General features: G+C 37.9%; 2 protein-coding genes and 1 long non-coding RNA gene across 6 annotated transcripts; all 3 read left to right on the top strand.

Moving 5' to 3' along the window:
- The first annotated feature begins 141 nt into the window (after window positions 1-141).
- On the top strand, window positions 142-4,821 carry adap2 (ArfGAP with dual PH domains 2). The gene is made up of 11 exons (XM_072442216.1): window positions 142-304; window positions 441-565; window positions 2,391-2,482; window positions 2,556-2,644; window positions 2,817-2,929; window positions 3,350-3,499; window positions 3,568-3,651; window positions 3,890-3,952; window positions 4,039-4,116; window positions 4,194-4,422; window positions 4,679-4,821. Exons 1-11 carry the CDS (start codon window positions 217-219, stop codon window positions 4,705-4,707), a joined length of 1,140 nt encoding a protein of 379 aa, XP_072298317.1. The 5' UTR covers window positions 142-216; the 3' UTR covers window positions 4,708-4,821.
- Window positions 4,822-5,489: 668 nt separating this feature from the next.
- rhot1a (ras homolog family member T1a) lies at window positions 5,490-15,185 on the top strand. Of its 4 annotated transcripts, XM_072443451.1 has the most exons (21): window positions 5,490-5,851; window positions 6,637-6,695; window positions 7,103-7,184; window positions 7,275-7,318; window positions 7,386-7,439; window positions 7,526-7,578; window positions 7,652-7,760; window positions 8,900-9,001; window positions 9,065-9,163; window positions 9,299-9,407; window positions 9,486-9,606; window positions 9,693-9,777; window positions 10,009-10,154; window positions 10,271-10,371; window positions 10,441-10,571; window positions 10,649-10,732; window positions 10,925-11,047; window positions 11,138-11,340; window positions 12,191-12,313; window positions 12,557-12,646; window positions 13,437-13,908. In XM_072443451.1, exons 1-21 carry the CDS (start codon window positions 5,815-5,817, stop codon window positions 13,504-13,506), a joined length of 2,025 nt encoding a protein of 674 aa, XP_072299552.1. In that variant the 5' UTR covers window positions 5,490-5,814; the 3' UTR covers window positions 13,507-13,908. The 4 variants fall into 4 exon arrangements, with proteins under 4 accessions (XP_072299552.1, XP_072299553.1, XP_072299554.1 ...); XM_072443452.1 differs by lacking the exons at window positions 12,557-12,646; window positions 13,437-13,908 and adding an exon at window positions 14,561-15,185 and having other exon boundaries at window positions 5,491-5,851; XM_072443453.1 differs by lacking the exon at window positions 12,557-12,646 and having other exon boundaries at window positions 5,491-5,851.
- Window positions 15,186-15,952: 767 nt separating this feature from the next.
- On the top strand, window positions 15,953-16,605 carry LOC140358548 (uncharacterized). The gene is made up of 4 exons (XR_011926715.1): window positions 15,953-16,101; window positions 16,178-16,210; window positions 16,276-16,362; window positions 16,451-16,605. It is a non-coding gene; the product is annotated as an uncharacterized lncRNA (long non-coding RNA).
- Window positions 16,606-18,665: the final 2,060 nt, after the last annotated feature.

Genomic DNA, 18,665 nt, shown 5'->3' with positions numbered 1-18,665 from the left:
AAGTTTACCACTAGTGATCTGTTAAAACAATCTTTATAATCTTCGCCTGTTGTGATTTGTTGAGCCGCGCGCGCTGCCGCTTCCGCGCTTTTACTCCTTCCTGCGTCTATTCATCCACTTCAACTTTCAGCTTCACCCGAGCGCCGCGGTCATGAGTCTCTGCCATGTTCAGCTGCGTCTGTAGGAAGTTTGGAGCTCAACACTATTGTCTGCGGAATGGCTGACCACGAGAAAAACAAGGAGATTCTACTGGAGCTGGTGAAGCGGCCGGACAACAGCGCGTGCGCGGACTGCGGCACTCCCGGTAAGCGCGCGCGCATGTGGGACCGTCCTGACCACACTGTTCACCTGGACGCACTGGACATCTGTACCTGTGTGATATTTCATCTGATTTATTGTGTCGTGTGCAATTAAAAGTAATCTTCTGTTGCTGACCTCAGGGCCGGACTGGGCATCCTGTAAGTTGGGCGTGTTTGTGTGTCTCAACTGCTCTGGGATCCACCGCAATCTCATTAAAAAGGTCAAGTCCATAAAGCTGGACTTTTGGGAAGATAATCTTGTGGAGGTAAAAGCTGACACCCCCTTTTATGTTAACAAGTTATTATAGAATCAACAACTCTATGAAAGAAGTGTGTCGTATTAAAATAACTATATTTACAGCCTACATAATAGGCACCAAATTCCTTGACAAATCTGAATCTTGAGCAACACTAAAATTAAACAAATATGATTTGTTGGTAAGCGAGACCGAGGCATGTTGTCACGCAGCATTTTTTAAAGTCAAAATCTTTTTTTAAAAAGGGAAATGGCAGATTTGTGTTTTTAGAGTCTGCACTTCTGTCCTGAATATGAAAAAATGCATTTTTTGGTTATACCCTTCAAAGAAATTGAAATAAGGTGAGATGATGACATACTTGTACATTTTATGACACATACCACTGTCTTTTATAATTGACAAATTAATTAAATGAAAAGACCATAAATAGTTGATATGTTTCTCTTTCATTTGGTATACATTTGACTGTATACATGTGACTGTATACATGTGACTGTATACATTTGACTGTATATATTTGACTGTATACATGTGACTGTATACATGTGACTGTATATTTGACTGTATACATTTGACTGTATACATGTGACTGTACATTTGACTATAGATTTGACTGTATACATGTGACTGTATACATGTGACTGTATACATTTGACTGTATACATGTGACTGTATACATGTGACTGTATATATTTGACTGTATACATGTGACTATATATTTGACTGTATACATGTGACTGTATATATTTGACTGTATACATGTGACTATATATTTGACTGTATACATGTGACTGTATACATGTGACTGTATATATTTGACTGTATACATGTGACTATATATTTGACTATACATTTGACTGTATACATGTGACTGTACATTTGACTGTATACATGTGACTGTACATTTGACTGTATACATGTGACTATACATTTGACTGTATACATGTGACTGTACATTTGACTGTATACATGTGACTATACATTTGACTGTATACATGTGACTATACATTTGACTGTATACATGTGACTATACATTTGACTGTATACATGTGACTGTATACATTTGACTGTATACATTTGACTGTATACATGTGACTGTATACATGTGACTGTATACATGTGACTGTATATATTTGACTGTATACATGTGACTATATATTTGACTGTATACATGTGACTGTATATATTTGACTGTATACATGTGACTATATATTTGACTGTATACATGTGACTATACATTTGACTGTATATATTTGACTGTATACATGTGACTGTATACATGTGACTGTATATATTTGACTGTATACATGTGACTATATATTTGACTATACATTTGACTGTATACATGTGACTGTACATTTGACTGTATACATTTGACTGTATACATTTGACTGTATACATGTGACTGTATACATGTGACTATACATTTGACTGTATACATTTGACTTGACTGTATACATTTGACTGTATACATGTGACTGTATACATGTGACTGTATACATGTGACTGTATACATGTGACTGTATAGATTTGACTGTATACATGTGACTGTATACATGTGACTGTATACATGTGACTGTATAGATTTGACTGTATACATGTGACTATACATTTGACTGTATACATGTGACTGTATACATGTGACTGTATACATGTGACTGTATAGATTTGACTGTATACATGTGACTGTATACATGTGACTGTATAGATTTGACTGTATACATGTGACTGTATACATGTGACTGTATACATTTGACTATATACATTTGACTGAAATTGACTGTGCTGATGCTGCAATGATCACCCAAGGCATCTTTTGTTTCTGTTCTTAAAGTTTATGAAAGATAATGGTAATGCCAAGGCCTGTGCGGTGTATGAGAAGGCAGTTCCCTGTCATTACTATCGTCCCCGACAATACGAGTGCACGTAAGTACTTTGACATGACAACAAACCCATGTGTGACACTTTTGACAAACGCGCCTGTTTCCCATTTTCTCAGTGTTCTTAGGGAGCAGTGGATTCGTGCCAAATATGAACGGTTGGAGTTCAATGGAGAAACCAAGTATCCTCCGCCCTCCTACACCACAGGTAAAGTCTGTTGTGAACAAACACCTTGTAAATAGTTGTATGCTATGCACCAGAGGTATGAGCAACACTGTCCCAAGTTATGCAGGATTGTGCAAGAGAAACTGGTTCTCTGTCAGGAAGTGGCTCACAAAAATCGAAACAGTCTGTGATTAACGTCTGTATTTCACCACAGGTTTTCATGAAGGGCTGCTGTGGAAGAAAGAAAAAGAGGGTTCACAGTTTAACCAGAGGAACTTTGTGTTGTCTGAAAAGGAATTTACTTTGACATATTACCACAAAGACAACGTGAGTTATGGTGACAGTCAGTAAACATTAATAATTAGAGGAACTAATTGCTTGGCCCAAATGTTTTTTTCTAGTGTGAAAGAAAACAATCATTGATTAGTAAAGCTCCAGAACAAAACATTTATTCAAAGGGAAACTTTAAGGAAAATGTACAGCTTATTTTCTGAACAGCCTATTTCCTACACCTTTTAAAATCAAATAATTCCCAAGTAGTCTGTTTCAAAGCGTATTTATACCCATATTTGTACCCAGAATAAGTCCCATCGATAATATATTAAGAAGTACTAAATCAAACCAGGAAGTAATGATCACAGCCTGTTAGAAATATGACTCTCTCTGACAAATATTTTACTAAGCAGCTAAAAGTGTATATGATCTGAATGTTTCTTGTTTTTGTTTTCCTAAATATACTTCATTCAGGAGTGCAAAATGCCCAAAGCTGTGATCCCCATAAAAGACCTGAATGCAATGTTCCAGCCAAAAAAGATTGGACATCCTCACGGGCTGCAGCTCACGTACCAGAACGAAAACCACACCAGAAATCTCTTTGTGTACCACGAGAAATCAGAGGTGCCAATCATTTATAAATTACAAAAAACAAACAAAAAAACACATGTTGAGGATCTGCTCTTTTGTAGGACATTGTAACGTGGTTCAACTGCATTCGCGCTGCCCGTTATGCATATCTGAAGACGGCGTATCCCACTGGAAGTGACGAGGAGGTAAAACACTGTCACACTGTTGTGTCGTTGGGCAGCACACTTCACTGATCTCGCCTGAATGAATGTGGCATGTGAGTGACAGGTGGTGCAGACCTGCAGACTCACTTTCATCAGTCTGCCCCAGGGCCTCTGTGGCATTATAGATTTGTACTTAAATGAAGTTTCTTTATTTTTCCATATTTCTAGTACTTTAGTTACTGCAATATGTGTTTTTTTTCCTCTTTCTCTTTTATGTCAGCTGATACCAATGATCACCAGGAACTATCTCAAAGAAGGATTTATGGAAAAAACAGGACCACTGGTAAATCTTTATGAAATGATCATTATCATTTATTTTTTTCATGTCAAAATATAGTAATGTCTTTGTTGTACATGTCCACACAACAGAAAAAGGAAACGTTTAAAAAAAGATGGTTTATTTTGGACTCACAAAACAGGAAGCTACTTTACTATAAAAACCCGTTGGTGAGAGATAACACTTCTATTTATTTGACCAAAGTATTGAATTTATAGCTCATATGTGGCTTTATTCTCTTCTAAAGGATGCTGTGGAGCTGAGGGCCATTTTCATTGGCACAGAGGCAAATAACTACCATGTGAGAGAATGTGTCCCTAAATTTGCTCGAGGAAACAAGTGGAAGTGTGGCATGACGGTGGACACGCCTGAACGACAGTATGTTTTTATGTGTGATGAGGAGAAGGAGCAGAAGGAGTGGCTGTCTGCTCTGCGACAGGTGCAGCTTAGGCCCATGGCACCTCGGGACTATGCCAGTAAGCATAATGACTCTGTGGCTCTTTGGTTTTGATTTGTATTGCTGAAATTCAAGGATTATATTATCTGTTATCTGTCCAGTCGGCTATAATCATATTACAATATTACAAATACCTTTAAAAATGTGGAATCCTCGAGTGACGTAAACTGCTTACATGCATTACATTCAAACGCACTCGGTTGGTTCGGACAGGCAATGCGCTGTACATAAGCTCCAAATGCTTTATAAACACTGCTTTATTTCTTCTATTCCAGCTGAGGCTAACGTCAACTACAAAAAGTGAACCAAGTCACTAGAAAACTGCCGCCCTCGTTTGTGCAGACCTTTCCTCGTCGTGATTGACTCTGCAAGAAGAGCGATGCAATTATTGTTACAAGTTATTTGTTTTGATTAATGATATGTTAAATAATAATAAAATAAATACATTTATCAAGAATAAGGCTGCACTGTGTAACTTTTATGGTGTAGGGTAAGTGTCTCGTGCAGGTGTTACTGCTTTGTCAGGAATATTTCACACTATGCCATGGAACTCTTCATTGAGGCTTTATTATTTAGCTATGTATTTAATATTTCATTCATTCATGCATTAATTTGTTCATTTTCTAACACATGTTCCCATTAGGGGTCGCGGGTAATTGGAACCAATCCCAGCAGTGACCTTAGACAAGGTTAACACTTAATTTAATACGAGTATTAAGATATAGTCTCTATATGTTTAATAGGCCCACCATACATTCCTGGCAAAGCAACATTTTAGTAATTGTTTTTATGTCGCACCATATCACAGCAGCACATTCCTAATTGTGAATTTTGTGCACTGACAATGGCCAAAAATAAGTATAATAATCTGATTCTGAGACGAGCATGCTCCATAATAGTTACAAGCACATTTAACATGGACCGTATCCAATTTTGAATGCATCATCAACATCAACATCATCAGATTTGGTGCGCAATGACTGAAAATGTACATCCAGCTCGGCCATTTCCACGAACTGCCGCCAGGGGGAGGCAAACAAATGCGTTTCAAATTACAAGTTGCGGTTTGTCCATGCCGGCTTGCCGTAGTAGCCGGTTAGGTCAAAGCATGCTCACGAAACAACTGCGGAAGATGCTATGTAAGATCTTATAACACAAATACAACTTCTTGCGCGAAACCGCAGAGTCAGTGGCGATGTATTGCGCGTAAATGTACACCTCTAGTAAGGATCCAACAGGTTGAAGCGAGCGCAGACGTCACGGACCGAAGAGGAGGGGGACGTACGCTCCGTCCGTTTTGTCCTACAAAGGCGCGCAGAGTTTGACAGCAGTGCGCAGGCCTGGCCCCGGTGCAAAAAAGAGGACTACATGACCCAATAAAGTCTGTACTTTCTGCAGCGACGGCACCAGCATGAGGAAGGACGTGAGGATACTGCTCGTGGGGGAACGTATGTAGTTTATGTGTTGGCAATGGTTAAATGCTGCGTTATTAGCCGTGGGAGCTAGTGCTACAGCTAATACATGGACCAGTGTTATTTTTGCTGCCATTGTATTACATATGTTGCGTGGTAATATTCATGGATTGATCTCTGTTTTGTTGTGTGCCACCTTTTTAGACAAGTGTTATGCAGTGATATTTTAGTGATATTTAAATGTTTTTCTCCCTGTCCTAATATTACAATTTGATAATATACTAATGGGACAAACCATATCTTTTGGTTTTCAGAGTGATGGGAATTAAAAGACTATACAAAACTAAACAAATGTAAAGTTTAGCCAAGTGCCATGGCTATTACATGACTAAATCTATTCAATTAACAGATTTCAAAGTGTGTCTTAGTGAATTTAAGATGATCTGTAAATACCTATTGCTTTTGTTATTGTAATTGTCGTGGAACTGCAGATTATATTTATATTTCTTATCCTGGATCAACATCTTCTAAAGGTGTCTCTTGTTATCAGAGGCTCATGTCCTAAGATCTATTTTTATTCCAGACTATGCAGACATGTTCAGTTATGTTAATGTGCCAAATGGTATGAGGAGTGAGGCCTTTTCGCACTCTACAGTTGAGAGATTTTAGATTCAAACTAATGTTCCTCAATCAGTTAGTCAGGTAGTTCACTTGAACTAGTAGTTCAAGTTAACTACCAGGGAACTACCAGTGAACTACCAGCTGATGGCTATGCAAGTTCAGGAGGGATGAGAACTAAACCGTGTCTTTTGTCATTGCAGCCAAAGTGGGCAAGACATCACTGATTATGTCTCTGGTCAGTGAAGAGTTCCCTGATGAGGTTTGTATCAACACTTATGAATGGACATTATAGCTGTTTTTACTGGAATTTACTGTAGGTGGGCAATATATTAAACTTGAGATAATATCATGTATGTTGTTTCGAAGATATGCACAATTTTAATATGGAGTGTATCGTTTACAGTAAAAATACAACAAAAAAAACCTGATAGTTCTGCTCTTGTGATTAATTTTACAGAAATTCCACATATGTCTGATGATTGAACCTCAACAAATATGTTTAAAGACCTGCTTTATGATCACATTTCTGTTGTCTGAATATCGTTACATACAAAAAGGATTGAGATTTTAATTTTTGTCAATATTGCCCACCCCTTCGTCAATAAATACGGCTTTAACCAGAATGCAGGGTCTAAAACATGTGCTGATGTGATTCGTCTTCTCTAGGTTCCACGGCGGGCTGAGGAGATCACCATCCCAGCAGATGTCACCCCTGAGCGCGTGCCCACTCACATTGTCGATTATTCAGGTAAAAGACGAGGGTCATTCTTTTTATTTTATTTTTCATAAAATGTTTTTGTTATTGATTTCTGATAAGTCCTTTTTGTTTCTTTTGCAGAAGCTGAACAGTCGGAGGAGCAGCTCTATCAAGAGATCTCAAAGGTTGGATGATTCCGGGCACAGACTTTGTTTTATTCATAAAACTAACGCGTTTGTCTTCTCTTCATAGGCAAATGTAATATGCATCGTTTACTCAGTTAACAATAAGAAGTCAATTGAAAAGGTGACAAACTAAACTGTAAATAAACAAAAATGGTTCAAATGGACTGTTACTTACTCTGCGTTGTTGACTGTGACCTCTTGCTGTAGGTAACAAGTCACTGGATTCCTCTCATAAATGACAGAACAGATAAAGACAGCAGGTGAGCTCAACATTTTCTTGTTTTGATTTAATTCCTTCAAAAATACGATGTAAAATTGAATAAACATGTGCAGAGTACCACTGATCCTTGTGGGGAACAAGTCTGATTTGGTTGAACACAGCAGCATGGAGACCATCCTGCCCATCATGAACCAGTATCAGGATATTGAGACTTGTGTGGAGGTAAGCCACATACACTACACATTTATTACAAATGTATGATTTAGATACTGTGGAAACATTGTTCTGAATCTCAACACATAAAATGTATTCTAGTATACAGCCGTAGTAGTAACTACTGGTTGTGCCTGTCTGCTGCGGTCCAAGCATGTGAATATTGTCATGTTGCGTTAATGTTACCAGCAGCTGAAAGTGTCCATTTTTATTTTGTATTATTGTAATTCGATTAGCAAAATGTATTTAATTGTTTTAAGATTTGAGAGAAGGAAGTATGAACAGCTCAATTTAATGTGTAATTGCTTATCTTTAAAACATTTTTTAGAGACATCTCAAATACTGCATTGAATAAAGTTAAACTAAATGTATAAGTATGATCATAGTAATAATTTACATTTATAGTTCACTGTGTATTTGAAGTTCCACCGAGCTAAAAATAGACTCGCACTGAAAAAAGTCTTAAAATATGCAACTTTACGCAAGCTTGACTCTCTACTGCCTGGAGGAGCCTCCTGCTAGTTTCAATGGAAATATTGTTCATTTGACTATAATATGCGACAGTGTGACATTAAACGAATCTCCTTTGAGAATGTGCCGAAGTATGGTTTTAATTTTCTCTTTCTGTGGATTAATGCATGCGATGTGCCTCCTCCAGAAGGTTACACGGTGTTGCTTTACCTCAAATCTGCTGCATACATTTGTTGTTGTGGCTGAGTTATTGGCCTGTTTGAACTGCTGCTCTCGCGCTCCGGTCCAGCTCCTGACTCCACTTTCCCACTCTCTCATTAAAAGATTTATATTACGTCGCCGGGGGCTGAGCACCCTGAGCCACAGTGTGCTGACGGAGTGAGTTTGAGGCTGAACGAGGCAGAGGAAACTGGGATCAGTCTCTGTGTCACTGTTTGTCACATGAGAGCGTCTCATACGGTCCTGATCTGGATTCATTACGAGGTTAAGAGAGGGGCACGAGAGAGACGTGAAGGCAGGCACACACACATAAACCACATGAGGTCAAGCCGTGTGGGGGGCTATTTGAAAAGCAGTGATACTAAATTATCTGATATTCGGGGCAAACATGGGAAAAAATGCATAATTTCACAACATTCTATATTTCAAACTTGTTATTATAATTTATTTTGTTCCAGTGCTCAGCTAAAAATCTGAAGAACATTTCTGAGCTGTTTTATTACGCCCAGAAAGCAGTGCTTCACCCAACCGGGCCCCTGTACTGCCCAGAGGAGAAAGAGGTGAGCTGTTGAAAAGATCAAACAGGAAGTCACTTGGATGCTCATGGTGTTTGTATTTTTCAGCTGAAGCATTCTTGCATCAAAGCCTTAACCAGAATCTTCAAAGTGTCCGACTTGGACAATGATGGCATTTTAAATGACAATGAACTCAATTTCTTCCAGGTAATGTTCACATTTGTAAATCTACAAACCAAACTGGCGGTTACTATAAATTTACTTAACTGACTAAACCAGTTTAGTGTAGCGGGTTAAAACATGACGCATGTTTCTGATCAAACATGTCTGCTGTTTTTAAAGAGGACATGTTTCAATACACCACTGGCACCTCAGGCTCTGGAGGACGTGAAGAATGTGGTTAGGAGAAACATGAATGATGGGGTGAAGGACAATGGACTCACACTTAAAGGTTAGATTTATATGTTCATTTTAATGTATTTTTAATTATCTTTATAAATTAACCTTGAGGTGACTTGTGTTATTGCAGGATTCTTGTTCCTTCACACACTCTTCATCCAGAGGGGACGGCATGAGACCACTTGGACTGTCCTGAGGAGGTTTGGATACGATGATGACCTGGAGCTGACACAGGAGTACCTCTTTCCAGTGTGAGTGTGGGGAATTTACATGATTATGTTCAATGGTTAAGATGACCGTATTCTGTATTCTAGCATCTTTTCTGTGCTCATTCCAGTATAAAGATGCCTCCATATTGCACCACGGAGCTCAACCACAACGCCTACCTCTTCCTTCAGAGTGTCTTTGACAAACATGATAAAGTAAGTATTAGTATATTCAGCTCAGAAAATTATTTATTTGTTAAACATCCATGAGATGTGTGCATGTAAGATCCATGTACTAGAAAATCCTCTGTTTAAGTGTTATGTTTGTATTTATTGAGTAATGAAACAAAAATGCCATTAATGTTGGCCAAAGTGTCTTTCAGTGTCAGCCATGTTGTTGAATGCTGCTCAGCTTCATTTACATTTCACATTGTGTGACTGCTGCAGGACAGAGATTGTGCGCTGTCTCCAGAAGAGGTGAAAGACCTCTTCAAAGTCTTCCCCTACATGCCTTGGGGTCCTGACGTCAACAACACAGTTTGCACTAATGATCAAGGGTGGATCACATACCAGGGATACCTCTCTCAGTGGACGTGAGTGTCTACATGTACTCGCTAAAAATACACGCATCCGCTGGCATTTTGGCTTCATATCTGCAACATTATATCTGTCTGTAGTTCTTACCGTGTAATGCATTTTAATTTCGTAGACTCACAACCTATTTAGATGTACAACGCAGTCTGGAGTATCTGGGCTACCTGGGATACTCCATAATCTATGAGCAGGAGTCTCAGGCAGCCGCCATCACAGGTGAGGTCACACGTTTATAGTACTATTGGTCGAAATGTTTCATTGACCGTTGACTTTCTTTTCTTGTAGTAACTCGTAACAAGAGTATTGACCTGCAAAAGAAACAGACCCAGCGAAGTGTTTTCCGTTGCAATGTGTTGGGAGCGAGAGGCAGTGGCAAGAGTGGCTTTCTCCAGGCCTTTCTGGGCAAGACTCTTGAGGTGAAAATATGACCTTTGGCTAATGTCAACAGATGGCTGCTTGTGGGTGTTTGACAAGGATTTTTTGTTGTCCACAGCGACAGAGACGTATTAGGGAAGACCATAAGTCCTTTTATGCTATCAGCACAACATACGTCTACGGTCAGGAGAAATACTTATTGGTAAAGACGTGTTTAATATATGATTGCATACATCAAGTTTTGAATGTATACATTTCAAGTTTTGAATCTATACATAAAAATACAATATTTTTGTATAATGAATGATAATATAGACTAGACTTGTATACTATACGTGCTGCTCATTGGCTAATTTGGCTTTGCTTTCTTTTATTTGAATAATGTGCCCACAAGCTCCACGAGGTGATGCCAGACTTTGACTTCCTTTCGGAGGCTGATTTGGCCTGTGATGTTGTTTGCCTGGTTTACGACGTCAATAATACTCGCTCGTTTGAATATGTTGCCAAAGTCTACAAGGTATGCAGACGTGTTTACTAAGCTCTTAATATTCAATTTGTCGCTGTCTGTTATCATTATTTATACATAGTCACAATTTGTTTCCTACAGCAATATTTTATAGATAGCAAGACGCCCTGTGTTTTTATCGCTGCCAAGTCTGATCTGCATGAAGTCCGGCAGCACTACAGTCTGTCTCCGCATGACTTCTGTCGCAAACATAAGCTCCACCCGCCCCAGCTGTTCACATGCAACACAACCGACGCACCCGGCAAAGAGATCTACACAAGACTCACCACTATGGCCATGTATCCGTAAGTATTTACCGCAACTTCACATAGACGTTTTAAACGTGTGGAAACACAAACATTCTAAATTTGGGAAAGGAGGAAAAGTGAAGGGAAATACAGTAATGTTATTTCAAAGGAGGAACTGGGATTAACCTCAGTATACATGTGAGTGATATCAGCTGGTTAGAGAGAGATACTATTGTATTTTATATGATTTTTTTTTTATGTAATTGGAGATTATGATAGACACTTCACATTTTTTGATGACAGAAAAATCCTATTTTTTAGGTTTTACAGGACAATACAAAAAATACTTTTGACCCCTGCTAAAGTTTTTAATTTTACCTACAAATATATTTCATACTTGACCACAAATTATACTTTTTGAGGCTAAAAAAAAATCGTATTTGTTCCTTTTAGAATAAAAGAGCAATACTTTCATATTTCCAAGATAAAAATGCCAGTTAATTTTCTTTTCTGTCATAAAAACTTCATATCCTCAGCATTTTGATCTGATGTCAGTTAATCATTTTAAGTGTGATCTTCATTTTGAGTCAAGTCGCCTGCATTCTGGAGCTTTGAACATTCTGATGTAATATTTTAAAGGGTTTATTCCCACTGTCAGAAGCAGTATCATTAGTCATCAAACAATTGTCTGTTAAATTACAGTATTAACGTTTAAACAAGCCATGTCCAGAGGGGTCAAGACAGTAAGGTTGCTAATGGTTTAAAACAAATGCTTACAAAACCAGGCTAAAGTGTCAAAAAAGTATCTATTTTGGAGACGCTGTGTCTAACTTTCAAACCCAAGTGGAGTGTTAAGCTGTGTGGTTATCTGTAATGGAGGTGAAAGCAGTTGTCTGTCTCTCCGCAGCCACGCCCGTCTCCGCATCTCTTGTGCGTGCAACAAGTGCTACTTTTGCCTGTGTCACAACCTGCTCAAGTTGGAGCTGCTGCGCAATATTAAGGCCCGACTGCGCAGGCTCGTGTTGAACAGGTTCATGCACAGAACAAGCTGTAGTTTTAACATAGACTCTTCCCTTTCTTCTGTGCTCCTTTTGGTCGTGTGAGTTGCCGTAGAGCACTAGTTGAGCCCTGTTTAACTGTGGTGACTGTGGTAGTGGCCCTCTTCTTTTCCTGTTGTCTGGTTCACAGGGCTCTTCTCTGCTGGGGAGGCCCTGTGTTGTAGTCTGTAGTTTAATGGGATTTGATGATATTGTTGTCTTGGTCTTTACCTCAGCTCCAGCCAGGCCTCCCTCTCTCTGTTCACTTTGACACAACAGTGCGTCTCTGAGCTGTGCCAGATAACACCCAAGCGGCTTATGGGGAGGTAACCGTGTGGAGCAATGCATGGCTTCAAGTGCTTTTGTTAAAGCTGACAAGTGGACCCAGTTCAACGGTAGACTAAACGATAAGCTAATGTCTCATTTCTCACCTATGCCCTGTAGTGATTTATATCCTGTGAATATTTATTTGCATGAGAAAAGGGACTAATTTCTAGACATTTGTCTCATTGCACTATGAAAATGTTGAATCTAATTGCATGATATTGACTAAAACCAATGTGGTGGATTTACTCAGGGTTTGTGGCAGGTCTTAAAGTCAGAAATCAGAATTACATTACATGATTTTTTGCAAAATGCTGTTTTTTAATTGGCAGTAGATTTTTAGAAAAGTACAAATAGTTGATAAGGATTCAGATTGAATTGCTTTCAATGGCTCATTCAATGGTCTTTAAGTCTTAAATTCAATTTATTCAACCTTGCAGAAACCCTGGGATTAATTCTGCTTTTATTAAAGGGGCAGTATGTTTTTTATGTCTTTTCTGATGGAGACTCCACCACCTGTTTGTCTCTGTGGAAGTGTTATTGCTTCAACCACTGGAGTCAATTTCTTATCTCCATGGAGAAAGACAAGTAGATTAAGCCTCCTCCAGAAAAGTTACATAGTGCACCTTACATCTAAAGTTTGAGCCAACTGGGGGCGAATGTAAATTAATTCAACATTTGCAGTAATTATAATATAACCCAGTGTGTTTATTTTATGTTGTTCATTGTTAACAATCACCAAAGATTTGATCTTGTTGTTTTTTTCTGTCTTGTCTCATTCTGTTAATCTAGGTATCCATACACGTGTTTCTGGCTGCCTCTCTTCCTCTTCTTTTTGCATGTTGTTACCTTCTGCTATTAAACTGGCTCCTCACGTCCCAGCTCCCATAGACCGTAATATGGCTCCATCTAGTGGCTGTAATGTGAATAACAAGCACTTTCATGAGCTTGGTCAAGATTTGTTTAATATAGTTTGTATCGGGGTTGAGCTGCAGACAGTCAAACGGTTGTAGGCGGTGGATATTTTCTGTGTGGGATCCCATTTGCTCAGTAACTGTTTTGTTGCTGCTTATTCATCAGTTTGTCTTTTCTTCTAACAATCGCATGGTTATTGTTTATTAGAACTCATGTAAATGTTATTATTCCTGGGGTCCTAAAGTGTGCCTTAGAAGAGATGAGGCCTGGCTTAGAACGATGCTGACTCACCAATAATGGTTTTCTATCAACAAATGGGCGATTTATTTAAATGTAAGCTATTTAAATTTTTAAAAAAGGTCTTCTGTCAGTTTGCAGTGTTATTCTTTGAGCTGTGGTTCCGTTGACGCTATTCCTTCTTTAGACATGGTGAGTGATTAGTGAATGCTTGTTGGAGCTGGTTGGTTTGTAAGAGCACCTCGATGGCTTGTGTGTTTTTATTGTGGATGCATGTGTGTACGGGGAGGGCTGGTGGAGGTGGAGGCAGCAGGTTTTAAACTTCAACAATATTGGTCCATCTAAAAGGAGCTTCTTGTCATCCAGCACAGGTAAAAACAGGCGTTTTAGATGTTTTTATTGATGTACTTAAAGCCACAGACCTGTTTGGTTTTTGAAATGAGAACAGTTTTGGTGGTAGCATTTCTTATTCAGGATATCAGACCCAGTGTTTTGACTTATTTGCTGACTCTGGATATTTAAATGACATTTTAGCTTCATACCATATCTTTCAAAAATCTTTTCTAAATTTAAGTAGCCTTAGTCCCCCCACCTTTTTATATTCCCATGCACTTCTTTAGACCTCACCTCCTGTTGTGTTTATTAGACTTGCACAGTATTGTATTATGTGTAATACGCAATTATATTTAAATTTAGTATTTTAACGTACTATTTATTTATTTTTGGGCTCTGAACAAAGTCTGATTCGTCTCTTGTTTCCATAGACACATGGCACAAGCTGACCTGAAGAACTCCACGTTCTGGCTGCGGGCGAGCGTTGGTGCTACAGTGTTTGCGGTGCTGGGTTTTGCCATGTACAGAGCGCTGGTCAAACAGCGGTGAGAAGTGCCATTCCCCGTCCCATGGGCCTGTGCCTCCATCCTAAAGGACTGACATCCCGCACGCTTCATGTGTGCTTTTCTTTCTGATGCATCTTGAGCAGAGCAAAAAGACATTACAATGCATAGAAAACTGTTTGGCTTTATGGGGAAAAGGGTTGGGTACTTTTGATATATCATGAGCCCTTAAATCTATTTGTACATGCAGACATTCTCCTGATCCATTGGGCTGTTTCTTCCTCAGTGTTATTAGCTAAAGATTTAGTGAGGTGACCTCAAAGCAGCGTCACAATGTTAATAGTACATACAATATATAAATATGTACTCAGCTGTTATATGCCTGGGCCGTAGTCAGAAAGTTTCCCTTCCTCAGCAGATCTAACGAAAGAAAGGTCGTCCTGGGTTTCAAGCACTGTTTGTTTTTGTGTTCATTAATTTATTAATATTTTGGTTTCTTTGTTTGTCCAAATGCCGGTTTTCGTCACTGAAAGACGAATAAAGGGATATACTTTATACAATGTATTTTTGTATGATATGATTTGCTATTTTCTTAATTTTATCCACAGAGCTTTGTTTTTAACTGATCGGGCACAAAATAATGACCATCTGCCCATTGTTCAGTCCTAGGAGTCTCAAACTGGCCACCACAGACCTGTGGCACCCAAAGAGTGGCAGCTTTGGAGAAGTTTAGCTGTCGCTCGTATGTTTTAAAATAACAAATGATGACAAAACATTTCTTCTTGCCTAAAACAACATAAAATAGGTGCTATTATGAAGAGATAATTTTTCAAATATGTCAGTGGTCATGTTATGTTATAATGGTCTGATCAGTGCATTTTATTAAATATTAGTAGTTAGACTAAATTTATAGATATTTAGTGCATTTATCTTCTATCAAAACCATGTATTTTAGGTTGTTATAATATCCTTTACAATAAACAACAGAATTAAAGATGGCTCTGGTTCTGTCCTATGCTGTGCTGTTTGTGAAAAGTATGACACATTTAGGTAGTGCACAGAATAGAGAAGTGAGGATGCAGCTTTGACTGAGGGAAGTGACACACTGCACACAGGTAGATTACACCGTCAGTACACTTGAACTAGTCAACATGTCACTGAATGGGAATAATTGTCTGTCCTTTGAGAGTTTTCTCCAGAAGAGAAAAGATACTCTGGTAAGCTAACACACTGATGATGTTACGTGCACGCTGTACCAAAGTAATATTGCCTTAGTGAAGAACTCAGCTATTTCTACACTTAAAACAGTACTTGAAAAAACATTGTAATTGTACTCACACGGAGTATTACTCATGGTGTGTGGTAATTTTACTTTTTTGAGCATCTTACAGAAATTAAAGTGGGTGACGTATTGGTTCAGTCTACAAAACACCACCTTGTTTTTCTACACACAGAAACATGGAACTGCTGTAAGTCTAACTTTTGCTTATGTATTTATATTTGTATTATGATTTAAACTGGTTTTGAACATGGCTTACTTCACAGTTGCACCTCAGAGGTCATTACTACATTTACACAGTAAGTGCAAGTATCATGTTTTTCTGTTTCATGAAAAATATAAAAATATAATTTATTATACTTAGATGCAGTCAGTACGAGAGGTCCAAAATGATGACAAAAAACGATTTATGTTTGAAATAATCATGACCAATGGAAAGAGAAAAATGCTTGTAAGTTCCCTTTTAATATGACATTTAAAAAAAAAAAAAAAAAAAAAGAGTAGTCTAGTACTAAAATAAAGGTATGAATTTTGTCTAGGCAGCAGACACATCCGCTCTCCAAAAAGAATGGGTCAGATGCCTGTGGCAAGCCATGCGTCTTTCAACTTCTGGCCTTGGAGCTATAAACAAGTATGTTAACAAAACATAATCAAATATTAGGCCTACTTCCACATTCATTAGGGCTCTGGAATCAAAACAAGCAACGAAACATAATCTCACTTTAAGTACAGTTCAGGGGAAATGATTTTTCCTCTGAGATAGGCCCATTAAAAGCCAAATATCTTACAAAGTTAAGCTATCAGAGTTAGTGACTATCTTTGGTGATGGAGGTGTAGGTTTTGTCATTGATTCATGTTGAGATTCATTCACAAAGACCTCTTCTCAGCTGTGCTGCAGATGTGGAGTGTTTTATAGAACCTGTCTCCAGTGGGCCTCCTGTTCCTGGACCCACCTCCAAACGTCTCACTTCAGAGGACCCAATCTACCAAAACGCAGTCTTTCAGCAGTTCAAAAGTAAAGTTCATATTTACATTTTCAAAGTAAAATGCACTTCCGCTGTTTTGTGTACGGCCCCTTGACAGGTATAAACGGACCAAATGAAGAGATTAGACTGGAAGGAGCCTATGATGTTTTGCCTGCTCGACACGGTTAGTTAAAGCACAGTAAACTGGCACTTTTATCACTGATCGTTACTTTTTCTGAATTTTTTATTTAGTTTAATACCTTTTACTTAAATTATGTCACTATTAAAACAGATTTTCAGATGACTGAACCTTCCACACATCTGGACAAAGGGGTGTATGACTGCCCAATGTCTCATAGAAAACTCTCTGACCAAGGTGAGAAATAGTGTTCATAAATATAGTTACTCAAACTATAATACCTATACATTATGCCCACAGAAAACCCCTATGATGTACCAAGTGCCCTTTTGAGGAAGTTACCAGATGACTGCATAGGTAAATACTTCCATGTTTTTTTTTTGTTTTTTTTATTTTAAATATTGTGTTAAGTCTGTATATTATTAAGTATATTATTATATTTAAGGTGCACATATTTAACAAAATTATCTTTCATGTTCCCCTCATCATTTACTTGTTTAATTTGTATTTCATTGATTAATGCATATTGGAGTAATTTGGCTTTACTACAATTTAGACATTTGAGAAATCGGAAACATACTGTTTTCACCTACCCCCTATCTCTGCCCACTGCTCTGATTATTTAAAAAAAATCAATCAAATAAATTAAGCTCCATGTCGACGCTTCAGCCTGAAAGGCTCTGGCAACCACTGTGATTCTAGATTCACTTGATGTTGAAGTTACAATTGACAAAAAAAAAGATGAGGTTCACTGTGGAACTTTTCTTTCCACAACCTGCCTGTCTGAAGATGGTTTCACCTGGAATGCTACCATCTGTAAATTGTGTATATACTAAGACCCATTTTTATTTTATAAATACATTTTTAATTTTAAATTGTATGCATGCGTTATTCAATATATTTTGCTATTTAGAATGACTTAAAGTGGCTTTAGTGGCATTGTTGGCGATGCAAATTCTTCTACTTCAAGTAATTTGTTAAAACTTTTACCTGTGTAACATTTTCTAGTAGTGATGTATTAACATTTTGTTACTTTTGTGGTTTCAGACCCTGAGGATGAACTCTACTGGAAAATATAATCAGAAAGCATTGAATTTTGTATTGTACTATGTCTGTTCTTCTCCATTTTGTCAAGTATTGCACATAACACATTTTTACAATTAAAACTGAACAATTTCACTGGTTCTACTCTTTATTTCAAAAGAACACTATCCATTATAACCATACACAGAAATCTGAACACCACAGTTTGCATTAACATGTCACGTTTGTTCACGTTACAACCCTTTTATTGCTGCTTCACTTTGGCCTGGAATGAAAAGGTTATAGTTTAATTATAAAGAGACAGACAGCCATGTGATCATTAAATACATCTTATTTTAAATAGCTTATAGTCACATTTTTATTTTCACTAGACTTGGTAAAATGAAGGTACATTTGTTCCGTTTAAGACGTTGAGGATGAAACGTGTAAACAAAAATAATTCTTCATAATCATCTATTTATTAAAACACATTTCTGGGCCAGATTATATGCATGTAGTGTTTTTGTAAAGACAGATGATGTACCAAGCAAGAGAATCAAAGTGAGTTGTGCTCTAGAACTCTTAAATTATAAATTTAAATAAAAAAGACAATATTTACACAGACAT

The sequence above is a fragment of the Eucyclogobius newberryi genome, unplaced genomic scaffold (genome assembly GCF_026437365.1).
Source record: "Eucyclogobius newberryi isolate DKJ021-1_F unplaced genomic scaffold, fEucNew1.0.hap1 SCAF_13, whole genome shotgun sequence".
NCBI classification, from domain to species: Eukaryota; Metazoa; Chordata; class Actinopteri; order Gobiiformes; family Gobiidae; genus Eucyclogobius; species Eucyclogobius newberryi.
Note: the sequence above shows the minus strand (reverse complement) of the source record. Positions and strands in the feature narration are given on the sequence as shown.